Raw genomic sequence first — 21758 nt, 5'->3', positions numbered from 1 at the left:
CAGTCCTTTCCCCGTTGCTGTGATCGGGGTTTGCGAAAGAGCCACGACACTGGCTGCGTGTACAAAAGAGAATAATAAATTTCGCTTAACAAAATATACCTCTTCCCCTAACGTGATGATGAAACAAACTTGTGGCTTTCTATGAGGACCTGATTCACACAACATGGAAGGTAATGGGTTCCTACAACGTGCTGAAGTACAAGCTACTCAAATCTCTTTTAGTCTAGTCTAGTGAACTGTTCACTCTTGTTGGCTGAAGGCTTACAACTTTGTAGAAAAACGGACCTCCCTCTTCTACTGTCTTTCCACACTGCCTTCCTGGGATTAAAGATACAGCTTTCAAGTCAGGTAGCCCTCTCCTCCATAAGCCTGTTAAGCCCTCGCTGAAAATTGCCTATAATCGCCTTTGTTGACAATGAACTCTGAGGCTTCACTGTTGTGTCTGTTGATCTTGAATTTGCAAGGAGCAGTGATAAGGAAGAGGAACGCCAGTAGACGCAGTAAACACAGCAGATAATGTAAGCAGGTTCTAAAACCTGATGCTGATAGGACCTGGAATAGTTCATTCAGATGTGCAATTTGTCTCTTGAGCCTGCTGTCATTAAGCAACGGACCTGCTTACATGAAAATCTTTATAGGTGGAAGGTTGGAACTGGTCCGTCTGGAACCTACAATTTCTAGGATGGAGAGAGACCCTTAGTAAAAACATATTCCAGCTGCTTTCAAGGGTTATAGATAATTAGATATTAAGTGTCTGTTAGTCTGGAACATCAGGAAAACACAAAGCCAAGCCAAGCATAATTATATAAACTCCGGTTTCCTTCTGCTACGGGTAATTAACTATTGTGTTGGAGGTTTTATTCTTGTCAGTGATGAAGTTTCTACTCAAATCATCTCTGAGAGTTTTCTGCCAAGACTAGAGAGCTATGAAGTTTTGTTCATCCCAGGTCTTTCAGCTGGTAGTAAAGAACATTTAGACAAGTTCTTGCTGTCCATACTAGTGACTGTCCATTTAAATCTCCAGTTGATTTTTCCAAACACCAACCGCAGAAGTGAATTGAGCCGGCACAAGTCGAAGAAGGCCTGGACTGAGTCAAGGTGACTTGGGAGCACCTGCAAAACCCTCAAACTGACTCAGAAGATCAATTAAGAAGAGGCAAAGCTGGCAGGGGCCTATCTGAACAACGGTCCTGCCTCCCATTGAGATGGCAACTCGGAAAATAAGTTGCTTTTAGAAAGTGCCCTGGGAGAGGATCAAGGAAGACTGTGGTTTCTTTACTCATGCCGATGCTGGCGTGGAGCTCTTGACAATTGAGTATCCATGGCAACGGGAAGAGAAAGCCCTGCCAAATCCGCTGTCCAGACGGAAGAAGTGAGGTGTTGGTGATGTTGGTAACTGTAAAGCGAAAACAAAACAACAACACAGTCAAGGTTACTGGTCTATTCTCTTTGTCTGAAAAAAAAAAAGGCACATTTCTGGTACACATCCTCACTGTGTTCCCCAAACGTGCTTAAATCTAGTTGTTGACCGAATTCATTGAATGGCTTTGCCCATTATATTCAATCGTAAACTAACCAAGAAGAAAGGGGCTGGTGATTGTCAGCTGCCGGAACGTCCACCGTGGGTAAACATCGGAGACTCCCTAGCCCTTTCCGCCCTACGCTAAATAAAAAATAATAAACGAACGATCTTAGATTAGGTCCACCAGACAGACTACAAAAACCTAACCAGGTTTAACCAGGCTTAGCCTGTATGAAAACAACAGCCAGGTGCAGGCAGTCCTCAATCCTCACTCACATTTGAGTGCAAAAGCCACGTTGCTAAGTGAGAAATTTGTTTAGTGAGTTTTGCCCCATTTTAGGACTTTTCTTGCCACGTTGGTTAAGCCAATCACTGCAGTTGTTAAGTTAGTCACATGGGGGTTAAGTGAATCTGGCTTCCCCATGGACTGTGCTCGTCAGAAGGTCATCAAAAGGGATCATGTGACCCCCGTATGACACTGTAACCCTCATAAATGTGAGTCAGTGGTCAAGCATCCGAATGTAAATCACGTGACCCAGGGGATGCTGCAGTGGTCGTAAGTGTGAAAAATGGCGATAAGTCACCTTTTTTCAGTGCTGTTATAATTTCGAACGGTCACTAAGCAAGCTGTTGACAGCCAAGGACTATCTGTACTCTACTTCAGGGGTCCCCAACCTCCGGTCCGTGGACTGGCACCAGGCCGTGGCATGCCAGCAACTGGTCCGCACAAACAAGCAAAGCCCCATCTGTGGGATGCAGGCAGCACACAAAAGCAGGCACCCTCCGGTCCGCAGAAAATTTTTCTCCACGGAACCGGTCCCTGGTGCCCAAAAGGTTGGGGATCTCTGCTCTACCTGACCTGGTTAAACAAGGTCTGTGACCATGACTATAGCCAAGCTTGGAACTGCACGGACTACATCCTGTACATTCTGCATTTTAAAACTAGCCACTAACCAACTGCAGACCTTTCAAATACAGGTCTAACGATCTGCAACAGCCTCATTTGCTACGATTAATGAAAAGTGGTTCCTCTAGTCTCAAAACATGGTTGGATAGTGCTGCAAAGCTCTTACTAAGTGGCAAACCTGGTGATCTACTCCAAGTGAAAGCCCAAAATTGTACTGTCCCTTTGTTTAATCCGAAGGTGTGTGACTGCTTTGAAGCTAAGGACCACCTTTAATTCTTGAACGATAGGCAGTGGTTGCTCCCCAAACACTAGGGGGGGAGGGCAAATTGATTTAAATTTAAATTAAACTAAGCCAAACGCAGCTGATATGTTTATTTCCCAGGTATCCAGTAGTTTTCCTCTTTTATCACATAAAAAAAACCCAACAACATCCTAGTGACAACGATTGGAGAAGTTCCAAGAGCTGGAGCTATATATAATTTTGATCTGAGTGTATCCAGCCTCAGGATTTCAGATCGTGCACCTTTGAATTAATTAACTCTCAAGATCTCCGGGCAAGAGCAATTAGATCACCAAATAATTGATTTCTTGGTTCTGATGTGTAACTTAATGGGGCTCCCCACCCCAACCCTCTGCCAAATTTAAGAGAGGGATTTTGCTGATAATTACGCTTGGCAAATAGGAAGCTCCTGAAGGATGCGGTAGATGGCAAAACATATACGCTTCCTGCAATCCAAGTTAATTGGAAAAAAACATTTAAATGAGGAAAGTCTTGAGAACAGCTTCGGAGGTTGATGAGATCATGGACGAGGGGCTTATCTGTACCTTGGACACAATGGTTTCTTTTTCCAGAGAGAAATGGCAAACATCTGCCTACCTTCTGTCCTTGTTCCGAATTATCCAAAGTAGGGAGGTGTTTTGCAATACGTATCTGGGAGACGAAGGCAGAGGCTTCGTTTGTTTAATAGTGAAGAATAACACAGCCCGGCTCTGAGGTTCACCTTACAAGTTTATATATATGCTTATATGCTTTACCTCCAGTTCCTTATATATATATATACATATAAGGTATATATATATACATACATACATACATACATACATATATATAGGGTTAGAAATGTGGGTAAAAATTCGACTCCTGGGTATATTCATATTGTAAAGCAAATAAATAACGATCACCAAGAGGATAAATAGAAAAATATTTAATAAACCTAGCTTTCGTCGGGCACTCCCGACATCGTCAGGGTTAAAAGCGGTCATTGGGAGAAAGCTTATATACGATCGCTAACTGCCTGCATCCGGCTTCTAGATCGCGTCACCGGTCCCAGCTGATCATGCTGTGTTCTAAGTGTATCTCTTGCGTCAGCGAGTGGTTCTTTTCTATCCCCTCTCCGTACTCCACTATGCACAACTCCATCGTTAACTCTGGGGCTGAGTAGGGTCCTTTCACCTCCCTTTCAGGTGGTAGTTATTTCCATCCTCCCACATCGTTAACAGAGTTAACGATGGAGTTGTGTGTAGTGGAGTGCGGAGAGGGGATAGGAAAGAACCACACGCTGACGCAAGAGATACACTTAGAACACAGCACGATCAGCTGGGACCGATGACGCGATCTAGATGCCGGATGCAGACAGTTAGCGATTGTATATAAGCTTTCTCCCAATGACTGCTGGATAGTCCTCGACTTAACATTTCATTTACTACTACTACTACTACTACTACTACTACTACTACTACTACTAATAATAATAATAATAATAATGTTGAAAGACCTTGGAGGTCTTCTAGTCCAACCCACCTGCTTGGGCAGGAAACACTACACCATTTCAGACAAATGGCTGTCCAGTCTCTTCTTAAAGACTTCTAGTGTTGGAGCCTTCACTGCTTCTGGAGGCAGGTTGTTCCACTGGTTAATTGTTCTGTCAGGAAGTTTCTCCTTTGTTCTAGGTTGCTTCTCTCCTTGATTAGTTTCCACCCGTTGCTTCTTGTCCTGCCTTCAGGTGCTTTGGGAAATAGCTTGACTCCCTCTTCTTTGGGGCAGCCCCTGAGATACTGGAACACTGCTATCGTGTCCCCCCTCGTCCTTCTCTTCGTTAAACTAGACATTCCCAATTCCAGCAACCGTTCCTTATATGTTTGAGCCTCCAGTCCCCTGATCGTCTTTGTTGCTCTTCTCTGCACTCTTTCTAGAGTCTCAGCTTCTTTTTTGTATAGTGACCAAAACTGGGCGCCGTATTCCAAGTGTGGCATTACCAAGGCCTTGTAAAGTGGTGTCAACACTTCACGTGATCTTGATTCTATCCCTCTGACCGTTCAAAGTTACATCGGCACTGACAAAAATCAACTTACGACCTTTTTTCACACTTACGACCATAGCAGCATCCCCATGGTAACACGATCAAAATTCAGATGCTTGGCAACTGGCATGTACTTCTGACGGTCGCAGGGTCCCGGGGTCAGGTGATCCCCTTCTTTGACTTCCTGACAAGCAAAGTCAATGGGGGAAAGCCAGATTCATTTAACGGCCATGTGACTAAATGAACAAGTGTAAGGTCGTAAAATGGGACAAAACTCACTTAACCAATGTCTTGCTTAGCAACATCGATTTGGGGCTTCCGGCATTTGTTTTCTATTTGTTTTATTTTAATCCCACCATTATTATTTCTTAGGAATAACTCGTAGCAGTGAAGCTGCCTAATGCAGCTTCCTCCTCTTATTTTCCCCACAACAGCAACCCTGTGAGTTGTGTTGAGCTGAGTGGAAGTTCCCATTCTACAAAGAGTGACAAAAATAGCCCTTCCTGACAATTGCACCGGAAAGTTGGTGACTTTGGGGCAGTGGGAAGGGAAAACGGCCATCAAAGGCACAAGTACAGATGGGACGAGATCCGGCTTAAGAACAGCAACTGTGAGAGGGACCTGCGAGTCCTAGTGGATGATCGCTTGACTATGACACAGCTGTGTGCAGCAGCAGCCAAAAAAGCCAACACAATCCTGGGTTGTATAAACAGAGGCATAGAATCAAGATCACGTGAAGTATCAGTACCGCTCTACAAAGCCCTAGTAAGACCACACCTGGAATACTCCAGCCAATGTTGGTCACCATATCACAAAAAAGAGGTTGACAGTTTGGAAAAAAAATCAGAGAAGAGCAACTAAGAGGATTAAAAGTCTGGAGACTAAAATGTATGAAGAACGGCTGCGGGACTTGGGTTTGGTTAGTCTAAAGAAAAGAAGAAATAGGGGAGACATGAAAGCAGTATTTCAGTATTTGAGGGGCTGCAACAAAGAAGAGGGGGTCACGTCATTCTCCAAAGCACCAGAGGGCAGGACAAGAAACAATGGTTGGAAACTGACCAAAGAGAGAAGCAACCTGGAATTAAGGAGACAGTTCCTTACAGTGAGGACAATTAACCAGTGGAACAGCTTGCCTCCAGAAATTGTGGGCGCTCCATCACTGGAGATTTTTGTAAGAAGAGGCTAGCTAGAGAGTCACTTGTCTGAGATGGTATAGGTTCTCCTGCTCGTGCAGGAGGCTGGACTAGAAGACCTCCAAGGTCCCTTCCAGATTCTGTTCTATTATATTCTATATTATGTTTTCTCTTTATCCAGAGACCTGCCACTACAGAGCCTGCAACGAACTCGGAGCTAAGCCATGAACATTTGAGCATACAAAACACCGATGTTTTCCAGTTTGCACTTCACAAGTAAGGTTGATTCCTTTAAGCTTCCAGGTCTCTGACTTAAGCCAAGCCCTGTAATAGGGAGCAGGCTCAGTTGTTAAGTTTTATTGTATTTTTCCATTCTCCTGTTTTTCAACCACAGTTTAATCGGCAAACGCTAACAGGTGGCCCTATGTGTAATCCTCCGTGCAATGCTTGACTGATTGTGTTTGCAGGACACGGTTAACTACGGTTTACTGAACTAATTCAATTGCTCGGGTCTGTAGAACACCCTGAGTCACAAACTAGCCGGATCCCATTTTAGACTCGCACGTTGTGAGAATATGGCTACGAGGCTAGTTAGTTAGTTCAGGGAAATGACACTGCTGTTCAGTGTGCCAGAAGAAAGAATCAACAAGCCCTTAGACTGAAGAAACAGAATCTGGAAGTTACATTTGCAAGCTGGTGAAGAACGTACTGCTCATCTTTAAGACTTAGCCCCAATTTCTACTTTTTGTTTTCATTTTTGGGGTAGGCACCGACACACTATTCTGCTAATTATCAATCGCTGGTGGAAAAAAGAAACTGGGAAACATCCTTTCATGTTCCTTATGTAGAATATAGTGGAGGTATCTGAGTTGGATGGCGTGTGGGAAAGGGGGCAGCCTTTGATCTCACCTAATAGCTGAGCTAACCAGAGCTTAACCAATTCACACGCCAGTCTATCTTAGCCTTTCTTTGCTCAAATGTGAAAGTAAGTTGTTGGAACTCTCCTTTGCCCTTCATTAGCCACATGTCCAGCGTTTATTCTGCTTTGAATGGTGTGTGTGTGTCTCTCTCTGTGTTGTTTAGACTGATGGGAGTTTGTTTGCAAATCCTTCTAAAGGTTATGCTGAACTGCAGGATTGAGCAAAGAAACAAACATGTCGAGATGTTCCCTTTCCGTGACCTAATGGGCAACTGGCAAAATAAAAAGCTACTGCTTCCAGGCTAGGTGAATTTCAAGTGCAAAACCAACATAGATCCAGAAAAACACCGAGACCAGATTGTGCCAGTGGGATGGGGGCGGGGGGGGGGGGAAAGAGAAGAGGAATCGTGCTCCTTGTAGTAGCAAGTCAGTTTTTCTAGACTAATTTTACAGCTATATAGATTTTATTCGAATGGTGTGGATTTGAAACAGGAGACCTAGGAGATGGGCCTTTAGAAATGGGAAATATAAATAAGTAATTAAGCAAGCAAGCTAAACAAACAAACAAATAAAATATACTATCTATAGGTCAAGCACCTCTTAAAACTTGGAGAGAAGCAACCTGGAATTAAAGGAAAACTTCCTGACAGTGAGGACAATTAACCAGTGGAACAGCTTACCCCCAGAAATAATGGGTGCTCCATCACTGGAGATTTTAAAGAAGAGACTAGACAATCACCTGTCTGAGGTGACAATCACCTGCATGAGCAGGGGGCTGGACTAGAAGACCTTCAAGGTCCCTTCCAGCTCTATCGTATTCTAATCCAGCAATGCTCTTACAATCTATGATGCTTAGCTGTTTAATGATCCATAGTTCAGCTCTCACCATAGATGTGTTAAAGGATGAAAGAAGTACACACACCAATGTCTAAATCAATTCCCCCTAATTCTGAATATGATATGAATACATAGAAAAACCGCAGTATAGGCTGGGCAGGGTGAATTCCTCATACAGCTAGGGCTACTTCCATGGGTCTTTCCAAGGACACCAAGAACTCAGAATAGTTGCTTTAACCTACATGGACATTATTGGCATCAGAAGTGAAATTAACATCACCTACCATAAGGCATCAGCTCCTAAACTCCAGTCATATGCTTTATTACAGGGGTCTTCAAACTTGGCCCTTTTATGACTTGTGGACTTTAACTCCCAGAATTCCTCAGCCAGGCACGCGTGCCTGGCTGAGGAATTCTGGGAGTTGAAGTCCACAAGTCATAAAAGGGCCAAGTTTGAAGACCCCTGCTTTATCACATCAAATGCTTAGGAGGAATTTCCTAACGAGTACAGTTGATCAGTGGAACAATTTGATTCCGAGTTGTGGGTGCCCCCATTGCTGGAAGTTTTCAAGAAAACAATGGGCAGTTCTCTGATAGGACTCCTACCTTGCAGGGGGTTGGAATATAAGACCTCCAAGGTCCCTTCCAGCCTTATCATTTTATGATTGTATGAGTGAGATACACCAACGATCTTGAAAGCAGAGAACTGTTTATCTTCTAGGTTCCATGTTTCTTTCCATAACGTTGTCCACCCTTGGCGACGGCCGTTGTTTCACAAAATAAAGGGAGAAGCTGCCATTGCTTTTGATAGCGGTGCTTAGCAAAATGCAACTAAAAATTTGCAGCGGGAAGGGTGGGGGAAAAAAAAAGCCTACATCCCATCAAGATGATTAATCTCACACGCTTTTTAAAAAACACCCTGTAAATTAAAAACTGAAGGGCTATGATACCTGCGACAATTTAACTCCACTGCAAAATTATTCCCCGTTTCCCTTATTGTGAGAGGTAAATGGAACTCTAACCAGCCTTCCCACACACTGTGCATTTCAAATTGTTAGCGGAATAATCACTGTAATTGTGTGTGTACGTGCAAGGGTGCGTTCCCGCCTCTAGCTGGCCGTCTCCCACTGTACAGGCTTTCGGAAGGCGCCTTAGTAGTCCACGGTCCCTGGCGCGCCATCCTAGGCCTGATTTGCTCCCTTCGCTTAGAGAGGGAAACATTTATCCAAATCTCGTTTGGGAAAACGGTTTGAATATCTAAAAGCATTGGAAGCAAAAGCTGGGGGGTTTTTTTGGGGGGGGGGGCGAAGGGAGAAAGAAACAAGAATCCCGCTTTATTACATAACCGAGCCAGGAAGGAGTTAAAAAATAAAAAAAGAGGAAAGCTGTCTGGTTGCTATGGTGCCCTTTTCTTTTAAAGAAGAGCAGAGTTGATTACAACATTAGAAACCAGAGGAGCCCCCAGCCCCTTCCGAAAGGGGAATAATGGAATCAAAGGGAGGGAGAGAGGAAGGCAGACATGGCACACTCTTTTAGTTCTGACAACTGGACCAAAAGGAACAACGTACGGTACGGTCTGTTAGTGCTCCTGGCTAAGGACAAAGCATGCTTGCTAACTTCAAGCGTCTCGTTCTTGGTTCTTTCCGGGATGGCTGGCCTAATTTGCCAACCTTCTCAGCAGTTGACGCTTGACCCTGCCAGCCTGGGAAGTGGTAACATTTTGGGGATGCAGGCTGTTTATGATTGACTTGCCGTCCCAGGTTGCGGCTCCTTTGGAGCAGAAATTTGGGGATGTTCCAATGCTGCTCGTTGGGTTTGCAGGAGAAAAGCCAACAGCTAGTTACTCTTCTGAAGCGGCAGAGTTACTATCTTGGATCAGCTTCCCAAGGGAAACACAGCCCGTGCACCTCACCTGGCTACGGCTTGTTTAAATTGTGGCTTATTGCAGGGCTTTTCAACCTTTTCACCCATTTTACCACTTTTAGGATATGGCAATATCCGAGGACCACCAGTCGCCTAGCAAGGTGTCAAAAACTTGATGACCAAAAAAAAGAAAAAAAGAAAAAAGTGATAAAGTACAGGTAGTCCTCAACTTACAACAGTTCGCTTAGTGACTCTTAGAAGTTACAATGGCACTGAAAAAAGTGCCCCCCAAGCCACAGCCGAGCAAGACACCTGCCTGCCCACCCGGCCGTGCTCTTCCTCCTGTCTGAGGTTTTCACTGTTGTGAGCATTTCTGTTGAGGATTGGCAGCGGGGGTGGGGTGGGGGGTGTTTGGCTTTTATTCCCCCATCTGCTGGGTGATTGCAGCAGATTTTGGTCACTTCACATGACCCTGGGACACTGTGACCGTCATAAATATGAATCAGTTGCCAAGCATCTGAATGTAAATCACAAGACCCTGGAGAGGCTGCAACATTCCAGCTGATCGGCGCTTCTTCTGGGCTCAGCAGAAGTGTCAGGATCAGTGCTGCTTTCCAGCTGATTGGTGCTTCTTCAGGGCTCAGCAGAAGCACCAGGATCAGCGCCAAGCTCCAGGTGCAGGCTTGTGTGGTGCTGCCATTGGTTCAGCTCATTCTCCTCTGCTACCACTTTTCTAGGATGGTCGCATACCACCTGCCAGGTGCCAACGTACCACAGGTGGTACCTGTACCACTGGTTGAAAAGCCCTGGCTTATTGGATGAGCTACAATCCATTGGGTTCAGACTCTCTGCATTAAGCAAAAGCAGAACAAGCTTCCTTGGGGTCTACAAGCCAGTTTATGCCTGTGTTGTGTGAGATGAACTATCATTACTTTTCTAAAATGGCAGCAGAGCGAGAGAGATTCTTGGCAATCATGAGGCTGACTCTTGCCAGCTTTCCGTTGAGGCACTCGGGATCCCAGCTGTATGTTGTGTGAGCTGAACAAGATAAAAGAGCTCTGCTTTCTTTCAAGGCCCCACATCACTGCTTCCCCAGAATAATTCCTGATGTGTTGTGTCGAGTCATCAGCCATCTGTAGTTTTGCCACTGAGGGTGAAAACCGTCTCTGGAACAAACTACAGAGACATAAAAAAAAAAATAGACTTCTTTTGATTGTAAGAAACTGCCGGAATAAATTGGCTAGAACAGGGGTCTTCAAACTTGGCCCTTTTTATGACTTGTGGACGTCAACTCCCAGAATTCCTCAGCCAGCCTGCCAGTCATAAAAGGGCCAAGTCTGAAGACCCCCGGGCTAGAACAATGCTCACCAACCTTTTCCCTTAATTACCCAAAACCACTAACCAGAAAATCTTACTGAAATTCAAGAACCAGTTAAGTCTCTTCCTTCAGGGCTGTTGTAATTTCAAATCGTCGCTGAACAAACTTGAGAATTGTCTTTATTATCACTGAATGATTTCAATGTAATATCAACAAACGGCTGTCGGTAGTTCCATAAATTTTCAGCTTAAAAAAAGGTTGCAGGAGATTTGGGAGTATATTTTAGTACAGCTGACAATCTTTAAGTGAATTTAAACGACCCTGCTTTGATTGGGTAATGGGTTTCATTTGTCAAAGAACAAAAATATATACTTTTGCCCAATTTTGGATACTTTACTGAGATTTGGGAAGCGCTGAGTTATAAGGTCCGGAATAAAAGATATTCATTAATGTTGGCTTGCTGACAACCGTTTTTCGTTCTTCCTACTGAACTGCTCTGGAGTCCCTGCTTTTTCCTGACTGACTAGTGGAGAAATTCTAGTAGAGATGAAATCTCTGTACTTGCTAATGAGCAATAAATATTCCCACCCGGGGAAGTAGATCTGTTAACTCTTCATATAAGAGACATGGAGTTGGATTCCCAAATGGCAGAGTGGGGAATTTTGTAGGTGGTGGAAAGGAGTTTCCAACTGACCCTTTGCAACATCACCCTGCCAACAAAAGTGTGTATAGTCAAGGCCATGCTTTTCCCAGTTGCAAGGTATGGCTGTGAAAGTTGGACCATAAGAAAGGTTGAGGGCCAGAGAATGGAGGCCTTTGAACTATGGTGCTAGAGAAGACTCCTGTGAGTCCCCTGGACTGCAAGGCGATCCAACTGGTCAGCCCAAGAAGAGATCAACCCTGACTGCTCTTTAGAAGGCCAGATCCTGAAGTTGAAACTCAAATACTTTGGCCACCTAATGAGAAGGAAGGACTCACTGGAGAAGAGCCTGATGCTGGGAAAGATGGAGGGCAAGAGAAGAAGGGGACGACAGAGAAGGAGGTGGCTGGATGGAGTCACCGAAGCAGTAGGCCTGAGCTTAAATGGACTCCAGAAGATGGTAGAAGACAGGAAGGCCTGGAGGAACGTTGTCCATGGGGTCGCGATGGGTCGGACACGACTTCGCAACTAACAACAACAAACTGGAAAAAGACCTGCTCATCGCAACCAGCCTGGATCTGGTTAAAAAAGGATGCTAAAAAAACAATTCTGTCTATCACAAAAAAAGCAGAAAGCAGCCCCAAGCAAAAAAAATGTAATTCAACGGGCCCCCGTGAGGTGGAGGCAACTTTTTTTTTTTTAACATTCACACTTTATCAACATAGTCTCTGGCTTGCCTTCCTGTGGGCAAAGTCCCTAGCCTGTCTTTAGTTTCTCTTCTGAAAGTTGCAGAAAGATGAACAGCTGCCTGAACATGGCCCCCCAAGCTTTTGGAGAAGCAGTCAGAATCTCTTCTTTTTCTCTGTCTCTCCTGCTTCCATTCCTCAGAGCCTTCGCGCTTTCCGAGGACGGCAGCCGTTGTGCGGTACCGGAGTGTTGTCTGTGATGGAGATCACTTCCAGCCCCCCTAAGGCTAAGCCCTGGATGGCGGCCTGCAAGGGAAAGAGAGATATCAACCCAGGGCTCATGGAATGCTAAGCCACGGTTTGTTGAAGCACAGCTGGTAGGATAAACCACTGCTGCTTAGCTTTGGATAAGCTGCAAAGCTCTAAGCCTGACTTTGCTACATGTAATTAGCCAGCTATACGAGAGCTTCGTGAAATGTGGGAAGCCAGCGCAAGACAGAGAGCTTTTGAGAACTTGCTGTTTTTGCCAAGAATTTAGGGGGCTTCAGAGAGTTTCAGCATCTACCCTGCTTGTTGATGGCTCGGATTCAGCATCTTACCTTTCGTGTGCAACAGAATTGTATTTACTTTCTCTCTCTCCCTTTTTAAAAAAATTACAAAACAATTTAGAAATCAAAGGAGGCTGCCTTATATTTAGGGAACAATTGGTTAATCTTGTGGAGCGTTACCTACTGGCGCTTCAGATTCCAAAAGTGGAAGGCGGAGGTGTACATGCTACATACACCCCTCTGCAGATCCTGAAACCAAATTTGTCTTACATGAAAGAAAGCTTCTCCCAGGATTATGCGGCCACTGCAGAGAGTGGCCACGTAAACTGGGGTGGGGTGTTGGGGGGGGGGGGAGAGATGTAGCTGCTTTAAGAAGTTGCAGACAAGGGCTCCTTTAGCAGCCCTCCAGTTAGTTTTTCTGCTTCATAGCCAAGGAGCTGCCAAGCCTGATGATCTCCGGCAGCCATTTCCAAACTGCTGGTCCTCGGGATGAGCTGGATTTTGATTTCCACCGCCCCTGCCAGCATGGGGAACGCCAAGTTGTTGAGAAAGTTTTGCCCTTCCGGACAAACACAGCTGGAGGACAGCAGATGGGGAAGGGCGTTTGAAATTGAGAACAGGTTTCCAGGGCTTGTAATTTGTGTCTTCTTGGCTTGCCTGCATGGCATTGCTGATCCCACTTAAGGGACACCCCTCTACCACGGTGGCCCTTGATAAAGGCAGGAGTCAGCCAGTAAAGGCTCCCTTCCCTCCAGCAGAAAGAAGAGAAAGAAACAGGAGGTGCTTACCAACCGCCCAGGTCCCAGGCCTTTCACAACAACTCGTACGTGGTGCACGCCCTTCTTAGCTGCTTTCTGGACAGAGAGAGAGAGAGAAAGAAACGCGTTAGGCGATGAATCAGAGTATAATGGCTGCTACTCATGACATGCCACCTAGATCCTATTGCCCCTTTCATCTGAATAGGAGCTTCTGCTCGTTGGGACAAAGACGGCGATTTGAACAAAATACGTTATTGATTTTGATGGTGCTATCTTTGTTGCGAGCTGCCCAGAGTGGCTGAGAGCCGGGTGGCAATGAGAGTTTAATACGTTATTATTATCTGTTCACAGCAATGTGAAATCACAGCTGCCAGTCCTTTTGCTGGTATTGGCCTTCTTCCCAAGAACCTGCGATATGTTGGTGTGGTAAAGGAGTGGATCCAAGCCGTGCGGCCTTTTGCAATTGATAGATGGAAATTCTGTCAACGCCCAGATTTTCTAACTTGCTGCCCAAGACTTTTTGGTCTGGCATCCAGCGTACCGATAACCACGGAGATCACCAGAGCCGGTTTATGCCATAATCCTTCAATTTTGGTTTTTAGATCTTGATACTCTGTGATCTGTTTATCACCATCAAGAGCCGTGGTGGTGCAGAGGTTAGAATGCAGAATTGCAGGCTAATTCTGCCAACTGCCAGCAGTTCAATCCTGACCAGCTCAAGGTTGACTCAGCCTTCCATCCTTCCAAAGTGGATAAAATGAGGACTCAGATTGTTGAGGGCAACAGGCTGACTCTGTAAACCGCTTAGAGGGGGCTGTAAAGCCCTGTGAAGCGGTATATAAGTCTTAAGTGCTATTGCTACTGACTCAGCCTTCCATTCTTCCGAGGTCGGTAAAATGAGGACCGAGATTGTTGGGGGCAAGATGCTGACTCTGTAAACCGCTTAGAGAGGGCTGTAAAGCACTGTAAAGCGGTATATAAGTTTAAGTGCTATTGCTATCATCCCCATCATCATCCTAGCTGCTTATTTTTCCCAGTAAAACCACTTGTGGAAAAGGCACATGGGGAAAAGGTAGCAATGATGGAAGGTGCTTTGCAGAAATCTAGGATCTCTGTCCGTATAGATAGGAAGGCTGGAATCTTTTTCTAGTTTGTGGCTGAGCAAAAAATAACTCACCAGCCTTGTTTAACTAGCCCCTCTCACAAATGGATTGGCTATTCACTTCCAGACTTCCAGCCAAAGCACCCACTGGGTAATCTTGGCTGAAATGCTGGGCACTGAAGTCCTGCACGTCCAGAGGTTTGGTTTGCTCTTTGTCATCGTTTTCCAGCCCTGAAAACGCACGCAAGTTAAGAGTACTTACAAAAGTCATTTACATTCAACCCACCAATGGAAGAAACGGCTGACTTGCACTACGCAAGAATCTTGTTACATTTAGAAAGGGAAAATTAAAATTCTCAGCTGGAAACCTTCCATTTCTGCTATGCCTTAGCTCTTTTAAATGTTTCCTATATCCAAAGTGATTAATGTGAATTTCCGGAGGCCTGACAGTGGTTATAGTAAGTCTGCTGGGCTAAGACTGCCATCTAGCGGCTATTTAAAGACACTCCGCCTGGGTCCAAGGAGTCCTTGATTTACTATATTTTCTTTCCCTGACACCTTTTAAAATACAAGATTGTGTTTTATAAATACTGTTGTTTTGCATCAATCTGTCTGCACAGGTAGTTCTCAGCTAATGAGTGCTTCATCCAGTGATTTGTTCAAAGTTAACAGCAGTGCTGAAAAAAACAACTTTATAACCAACGTCAGCATTTATGTCCTTGGCAAGGTCTCTTAGTCACATCAGGATTGCCCTTACAGCTAGTGTGCATCCTCCTGTGCGTGACCTGTTTCCTCCCCCCTCCCCTGCAGAGGAGAGAGAAAGGGGAGAGAAAGGGATCGCAAGAGAGTAAACAGACACACAACAGAGAATTCACTGGGCTGTTTGTGTCCAGGGCTTGTGGCTGTTGGTGCCGTTGCATTCCAAAGGAGAGGGGAGCGGTTAGGAGGCAGGTGTGAAACTGACTAGTTTGATCAATTCTGAGTAGGAGAGCAGTTGCTTAAAGATGGAATTCCCAGTCCCAATTATGGTCCTTAAACAAAGACTAACTTCGTATAAATACCCTGCTCATACCCCTGGAATCCCTTTGGAGAGAGGTCTCCTTTAGGGAGCATATGTGAACCTAGCTATTGTGGATTAGCAGTGTGGATGAACCAGACTAGAATATTTGTCTTCCCCTCCAAAAGTACAGTTTTAACCCTTTCTTCACCCACTCTCTCTTTTTGAGAAAGGATCAGAAAGTGACTAATAGTTAGTCCCTAAGAAGGAGCAATGTGGTTCGTCTGGAGCAAGAGAATGCTGCTCATTGGTTCCTTTGCAAATTTTATTCCCCACTGCTTGGTACAGGTTATAAGAGGGAACAAATTTAGGATTAATAAGATTGTGTCCTTTTACTGCACCAAGCCAAAAACTATACAAATCTTTCAGATTCTAGAGCAGTGGTTCTCAACCTTTTTAATGCCGCGACCCCCCCAACCGGTCGTAAGTCGAGGACTACTCAACTGGTCATAAGTCAAGGACTACTCAACTGGTGCAGCACCGTTTGCAGAATGGGACTTTTGGCGGGCTCAGCAGGGCAGAGACAGCCTGGACAATTCCTATTGGCTTTTGAAAGCCAATAGAATTAGACTCTATTCAAGAGAGTCTATTCTATTGGCTTTCAAAAGCCAATAGAATAAAAGGGAGTAGCACAACTAAGGAAAAGGGAGAAAAAAATGGCGGACTGCTTTGTTTGGCGACCCCCGTGAAATGGTCGTTCGACCCCAAACGGGGTCCCGACCCACAGGTTGAGAACCACTGTTCTAGAGTTAATATATAAAAGCAAGCATTCCCTGATCTTGGTCTCTGTTCATTTGTGATCGTTCGTTCGTGATCGTACCCTGATCATGACCTTATCTATGCATAGGCAATTGGATTCTAGAATCCCACAAAAAGGATTCAAAGGGGTGGTGCCTCAAATAGCAAGGAAATATTAGGGATGAAAATAATAAAGATTCCTTGGAGGTAAAATAAGAGCCGCGGATTTAAGAAGCCTGATTCCAGCCCGTTCTGGTCAGCCTGATAAGTCTTTGCCCATTTCAACTTGGGGAAAAGATTAGTTCCAAGATCGGAAAGAACAGGATTATTGTCTTACGTTTCCCGCTGCAATTCCAGTTGTCTGTGCTGCAAGAGCTGTGGATTTCTTTGCGTTCTTGAACCCCATGTAGCCACAGGTTAGTAGGACGAGAGGGACTTTCTCAGCTGTGAAAACCTGGATGTGAGTGCTAAAGGAATCGTGGGATGACAGGAACAATGTTAGAAATCCATACGCTGTGCTATTTTTCAATTGCCCTGTACATTGTCTGAAAACCAACTCCTAACGTTTTCTTTTCAATTTTTTTTTTGTATCCCAATTAACTCAGCTCTTGCATTCTCCCATGGGGAGACGGCAAAGGCGTGAATTGGGATACCCCAAAAAAAAAAAAAAATGAAAAGAATTACTGCCAGTTTGAGACACACTGCTTGCCCCCAAATGGACTCAAAAATAGGATAATTCTTCCCAACTTGGTGCCCTCCGGATGTGCTCAGACTGCGGTTCTCAGCAGATCCAGTCAGTCTGTTTGCTGAGCATTCAGTGAGTTCCAGTTCCAAGGTCTTTGGTAGGCACCACCAGGTTGGACCAGGCTGCTTTAGACATGTAGCAATTTGGAAGAAGGCAATTCATCCTGAAAGGGGTGTGGGGAGGTGAACTTGTGGCCACTGAAACTCTTCTGTCACCTTCCAAAGTTTCATCATCATAATCATATTATTATTATTAACAATAATAATAATTGGAAGGGATCTTGGAGGTCGTCTAGTCCAACCCCCCACTCAGGCAGGAAACCCTATGCCATTTCAGACAAATGGTTGTCCAGTCTCTGCTTAAAAACTTCCAGTGTTGGAGCATTCACTGCTTCTGGAGGCAGGTTGTTCCACTGGTTAATTGTTCTAACTGTCAGGAAGTTTCTCCTTCGTTCTAGGTTGCTTTTCTCCTTGATTAGTTTCCATCCGTTGCTTCTTATCTTCTTTGGGGCAGCCCCTGAGATATTGGAACACTGCTATCATGTCCCCCCTCATCCTTCTCTTCATTAAACCAGACATTAAACATTCCCAATTTCAGCAACCGTTCCTTATATGTTTTAGCCTCCAGTCCCCTAATCATCTTTGTTGCTCTTCTGTGTCCTCTTTCTAGTTGTACTTTATTGCTTATTATTTAGTTGTACTTTATTGCAAAGCTAATTAATACATCCTAATACATCTTGCAAGACCTGTTGCCCTTGAATCACCCACCCACAAAACTTCTAGCATCAGATAATTAAAAGAGCCATGGTGGCCCAGTGGCTAGAGTGCTGTATTACAGGCTAACTCTGCCCGCTGCCAGTTCGATCCTGGCTGGCTCAAAGTTGACTCAACCTTCCATCCTTCTGAGGTTGGTAAAATGAGGACCCAGATTGTTAAGAGCAATATGCTGACCTTGTAAACTGATCAAAGAATGCTAAAGGGCTCTATTGGGCGTTATATAAATCTAAGTGCTATTACTAACGGTTCTGCATGAAGAATCTCCAGTCACTTACTTATTGTAAGTAGCTTTGATATGAACTATTGGAATTTCTTCAAACTTCTTTCCATCCCAATGCATGGAACTTTCTGCTCCCGGCGCTGGAGGCAGATAGCTGAAAACAACGAGAGAGAACATAGCCACATCAGGCACTTCCACAACTCAGGCAGCCCACCAATATTCAAGAGATCTAAGGATTATTTTATCAGATTATCAATGGGTATCTTTGGTCAAGGATGCTCACACAATAGGGTTGTACCAATATTCAATTTCCCCCTCTTAGCATCTGCGCTCCAACATACTAAGCCAGTGACGGTGGACCTTTTAGAGACCGAGTGTCCAAACTGCAACCCAAAACCGACTTATGCATCGTCGGGTGCCGGGTGGGTGTGGCCCATTGGCTGGGCGTGGTCCAGGAGGTATCGGCAGACTGGGTGGGACTAAAAAGTTCAATCAATCAATTCCAACTTTGCAAGATCTTTTTTTTCCCATGAGAAAATGAAATTGATTGATTGATTGAACCTTTTTTTTTTTTGCACACGGTGGCGGAGGCCTAAAACTAAAAGGTTTTATAAAACCCAGCTGAAGGCCTAGGACTGGAGCGACAGTGCGCGTGCCCAGAGAGGGCTCTGAGTGCTGCTTCTGGCACCCGTGCCATAGGTTCGCCACCACTGGACTAAGCCATAAACCACTGTTCATAAACTCAAAGGCAGTTAGTTTCACACAATACGGTAAGCCAAAAATCAAATAAATAGCATCATGGTGTAATGCAATATATACTCATCTAAAACCAAATAAAAGTAATCTCTCATTCTGGCACAAAGTGTTCAGGAGGAAGAGAGTGGTTTGTTTTTTTCTTAAATGTTCAAATTCCTTCTCTTGAAATTTGATTGACCACCTTTGGATGCAGCTCTCATCCAAACTCAAATCATTAAAAATATGAATCAATAAAGCCCTTGAAGCTTTTAGAAACATGGTTAAAAAAAACCCTGGCTGTTCCATTAAACTAATGAGTTGGATTGTTTTGACTGCCTCTTGAGTCACGAGATTGAGCTTTTCATGTTTTCATTTGTGATTTTTGCGTCCATTGGAACATGTTTCAGTAGTTGCTTTTAAATATCTTGTAGAGTTTTAGTCCCAATTAAAAGTCGGGAGTTGTATATTGCTCAGTTCATTACAGTAGCCTAAAAGCTCCTGAAAATAAAGGAACAGGTGATCCAGCAGGGGCAAAAATTATAATTCTACCATGGCAAAGATCATAAATAAATTTCTAAAAAAATTAAATGTTTTCAAAACTGGAAAAAAAACCCAAATATTGTGAATTTCATTTTTGCACCTCACATTGGCAAAGTTCCTTGAAGCAACCTAACCCCCATTTTACACACACCGTCACAAACTGCCCAATGCTTGACGCAATCTGAGGCAAACTTGACTATTTTTTTCTGTCTTGTTTCTTTCCTGGACATTTTTGATGGTTAAAAAAAAAGAAAGAAATCTTGCAAATATGCAAGAACATGAGACAAACTAATATCTTGTTAAAGGATTTCTTAGAATACAGCTTTTGAGAGACGCATATTGGTCTGATGTGTTACATTTCAAAATTTGTCTCTTTCCTGCCCCCAATATGTGGAGTACCCTATTCACAAAATGCCCCATCACCCTTGCAATCACGCACACCGTACTTTTTTCAGAAATAAGCATATTCCTGCATCTCAGAACATGCAACATTAACTAACCTGAAGCCCTTTGACTGTGTGGAATCTAGCTCTTTGTCTGTTGCTGAATCTGAGTTTTCCAGTAATTTTTGAAATCTCTGGATGCCCGTCTGTATACTCCTAGGAAAGGGGATGCTGAAGCAGCTGAAAAGAAAGAAAAAAGCAAAAGATCAAAATTGTAAGAACTGCATGTTGAGGAACGAGTGCAGAATTTGTACGGACTGCCAGGGTTGATCCATTTGCTTCCAGCTGCCGAGAGGATAATTTTACAACATGTGACCTTCCAGATGTGGGTCCTGCACACTCAAGCTACCTGGGCAGTGTGAATGGATGGCTGCGTATCTCCTTGACCTCCCTCTTTCAGCTGGAACTAACCTTGGTGCCCATAGCATCCAGGCTTCCACAGCAAAACACGCACAAGTTAAAACATTTCATTGAGCCTAACGACAGCAATTCAGCAAAAGTTTTGTCAACCAATCCAATAAAACAAGCCGCAGGAAAAAGGAATAAGAATTGGGCACATATATTGGTGTCCTGTCAATTACCTTTTCTAATGCTTAAAGCTTTTTTGGGGGGGGAGTCTTTCCCCCCCCTTGCAGATGCCTGGTGCGATGTCTAATTGTGCTTATGCAGCCCCCTTCTTTCGGGGGGCAGCAAATGGGCATTCAAATCCTCATCAGCCAGCTCTTGCAGGCTTGCAACCCATGATTCCCAGTTAGCATGGAGATTGTAGTCAAAAGAGTAGAAGACGCTTCCCTGTGAAAGGCTGCCTGAAGCCTCCTCCCCTCCCCTCCCAAGTGGTCCTCGCCCCCCCCCCCACGACAAAAGAGTGGGGATTAAGACCACTCGCCCTGGGTGGTGGGCGGGAGCAGGATGTTGGGAACTGTAGTCCTCCAACGCCTTTGCAACGCAGGGGACTCGGTGCATGCGCAGATCATCCTCGCTGAAGCGTTCTGGGATCCTGAAGCCACCTAAGATCATCGGTGCAGGGAGGCAAAGGTGGGGGGGGGAATGGGAAGAGGCAGAAATGCAGCAGGAAGGCTGGACCGGTTGGATTTCCGCCTTCCTCCGCTGGAAAGCGGGAACCCCCAGCCTTTGCAGCCGTAGAAGACGGACCGGCCACCCCACTTTTTTCCCCGGCTTACCCCGAGCCACCCCCCAAGAGCCCCCGCCGGGCGATCGCCAGCGCAGCCTGCATGGCTCCGCCGTCCGGGACCCCAAGGAGGCTTGCAAGGGGAAAGGGGCGGAGCCTCCTCCGCCGCCGGTCAAATCTCGCGATACGCGGCTGGCGAGGAAAGATGGCGGCGCCCAGTCTGTGTGTCTGCTCTCGAGCAGGAAACGTCTTTATCCGTGGGAGATTTAAGCCCGCCCGCCTCCCCCGTTTTTTAAGGCTCTTGTGGCGCTTCCGCGGGGTTAGCTTCGGGGAATTGCCTGCGGGAATGCAAGCCGCTCAAGGAAGCCGTGGGTTTCGGGTTCCCTTGACCGAGCAGGGGGCTGGACTAGAAGACCTCTTGAGGTCCCTTCCAAGTCTCCTCTTCTGCTTTGCTTCTGTTCTGTTCCATTTTCTAGGCCATGCCATGCCATATTCTATTCCATTCCATTCCATTCCATTCCTTCCGTTATATATTCAAGATGGACAGTATTTAATATTTATTTGCTACGTACATGTAGGGTTGTGGGTCTGTACATATGTTGTTCATAGTATGTTTAGGTGTGCGTCATGTATGTGTTTCACTCTGAGAGCGGGCAACTAAATTTCATTTTTGATGCGTGCTGTTGTGCCCACAGTAAAAAAAAATGTCAGTAAAGGTTATCTTATCATTCCATTCCAATTTTCTATTCTATTCCTATTTCTACTCTCTATTAATTCAGCCTGACAGGGGATTGGACTAGATGACCTTCAAGGTCCCTTCCAACTCTTATTGTTATTATTAC

General features: G+C 44.9%; 2 protein-coding genes across 5 annotated transcripts in view; one reads left to right on the top strand and one right to left on the bottom strand.

Moving 5' to 3' along the window:
• Positions 1-14184, top strand: part of DET1 (DET1 partner of COP1 E3 ubiquitin ligase) — a 29232-nt gene extending 15048 nt beyond the window's left edge. The window contains exons 5-6 of one of the 4 annotated variants that reach the window (XR_005558605.1): positions 6044-6138; positions 13783-14184. Coding sequence is in view for 1 of the 4 variants with exons in the window: in XM_039358916.1 (XP_039214850.1) it covers positions 6044-6083 (40 nt within the window). In the remaining 3 variants the exon portion in view is untranslated. Of the gene's footprint in view, positions 1-6043; positions 7140-9603; positions 9621-13782 lie in introns of those variants that run through there. The other 3 variants (XR_005558607.1, XR_005558606.1, XM_039358916.1) reach the window with 3 other exon arrangements.
• On the bottom strand, positions 12079-21060 carry MRPS11 (mitochondrial ribosomal protein S11). The gene is made up of 7 exons (XM_039358917.1): positions 20969-21060; positions 20674-20794; positions 19845-19967; positions 18125-18223; positions 16666-16795; positions 13462-13527; positions 12079-12431 (listed from the first exon to the last, which is right to left on the bottom strand). Exons 2-7 carry the CDS (start codon positions 20748-20750, stop codon positions 12324-12326), a joined length of 603 nt encoding a protein of 200 aa, XP_039214851.1. The 5' UTR covers positions 20751-20794; positions 20969-21060; the 3' UTR covers positions 12079-12323.
• Positions 21061-21758: the final 698 nt, after the last annotated feature.

This window comes from Crotalus tigris, unplaced genomic scaffold (genome assembly GCF_016545835.1).
Source record: "Crotalus tigris isolate CLP2741 ecotype Arizona unplaced genomic scaffold, ASM1654583v1 scf7180000019068.10715455, whole genome shotgun sequence".
Lineage (NCBI taxonomy): Eukaryota > Metazoa > Chordata > Lepidosauria > Squamata > Viperidae > Crotalus > Crotalus tigris.
Note: the sequence above shows the minus strand (reverse complement) of the source record. Positions and strands in the feature narration are given on the sequence as shown.

What these genes read in the sequence shown, in the direction of transcription:
- MRPS11 (XM_039358917.1), bottom strand. Translation starts at nt 20,750, where the DNA reads ATGCACCGAGTCCCCTGCGTTGCAAAGGCGTTGGAGGACTACAGTTCC. An exon ending in CTGGAATTGCAGCGGGAAAC is followed by an intron (nt 13,528 to 16,665) that starts GTAAGACAATAA and finishes CTCTCTGTCCAG; the next exon opens with AAAGCAGCTAAGAAGGGCGT. An exon ending in GCCTGGGACCTGGGCGGTTG is followed by an intron (nt 12,432 to 13,461) that starts GTAAGCACCTCC and finishes TTTCCCTTGCAG; the next exon opens with GCCGCCATCCAGGGCTTAGC.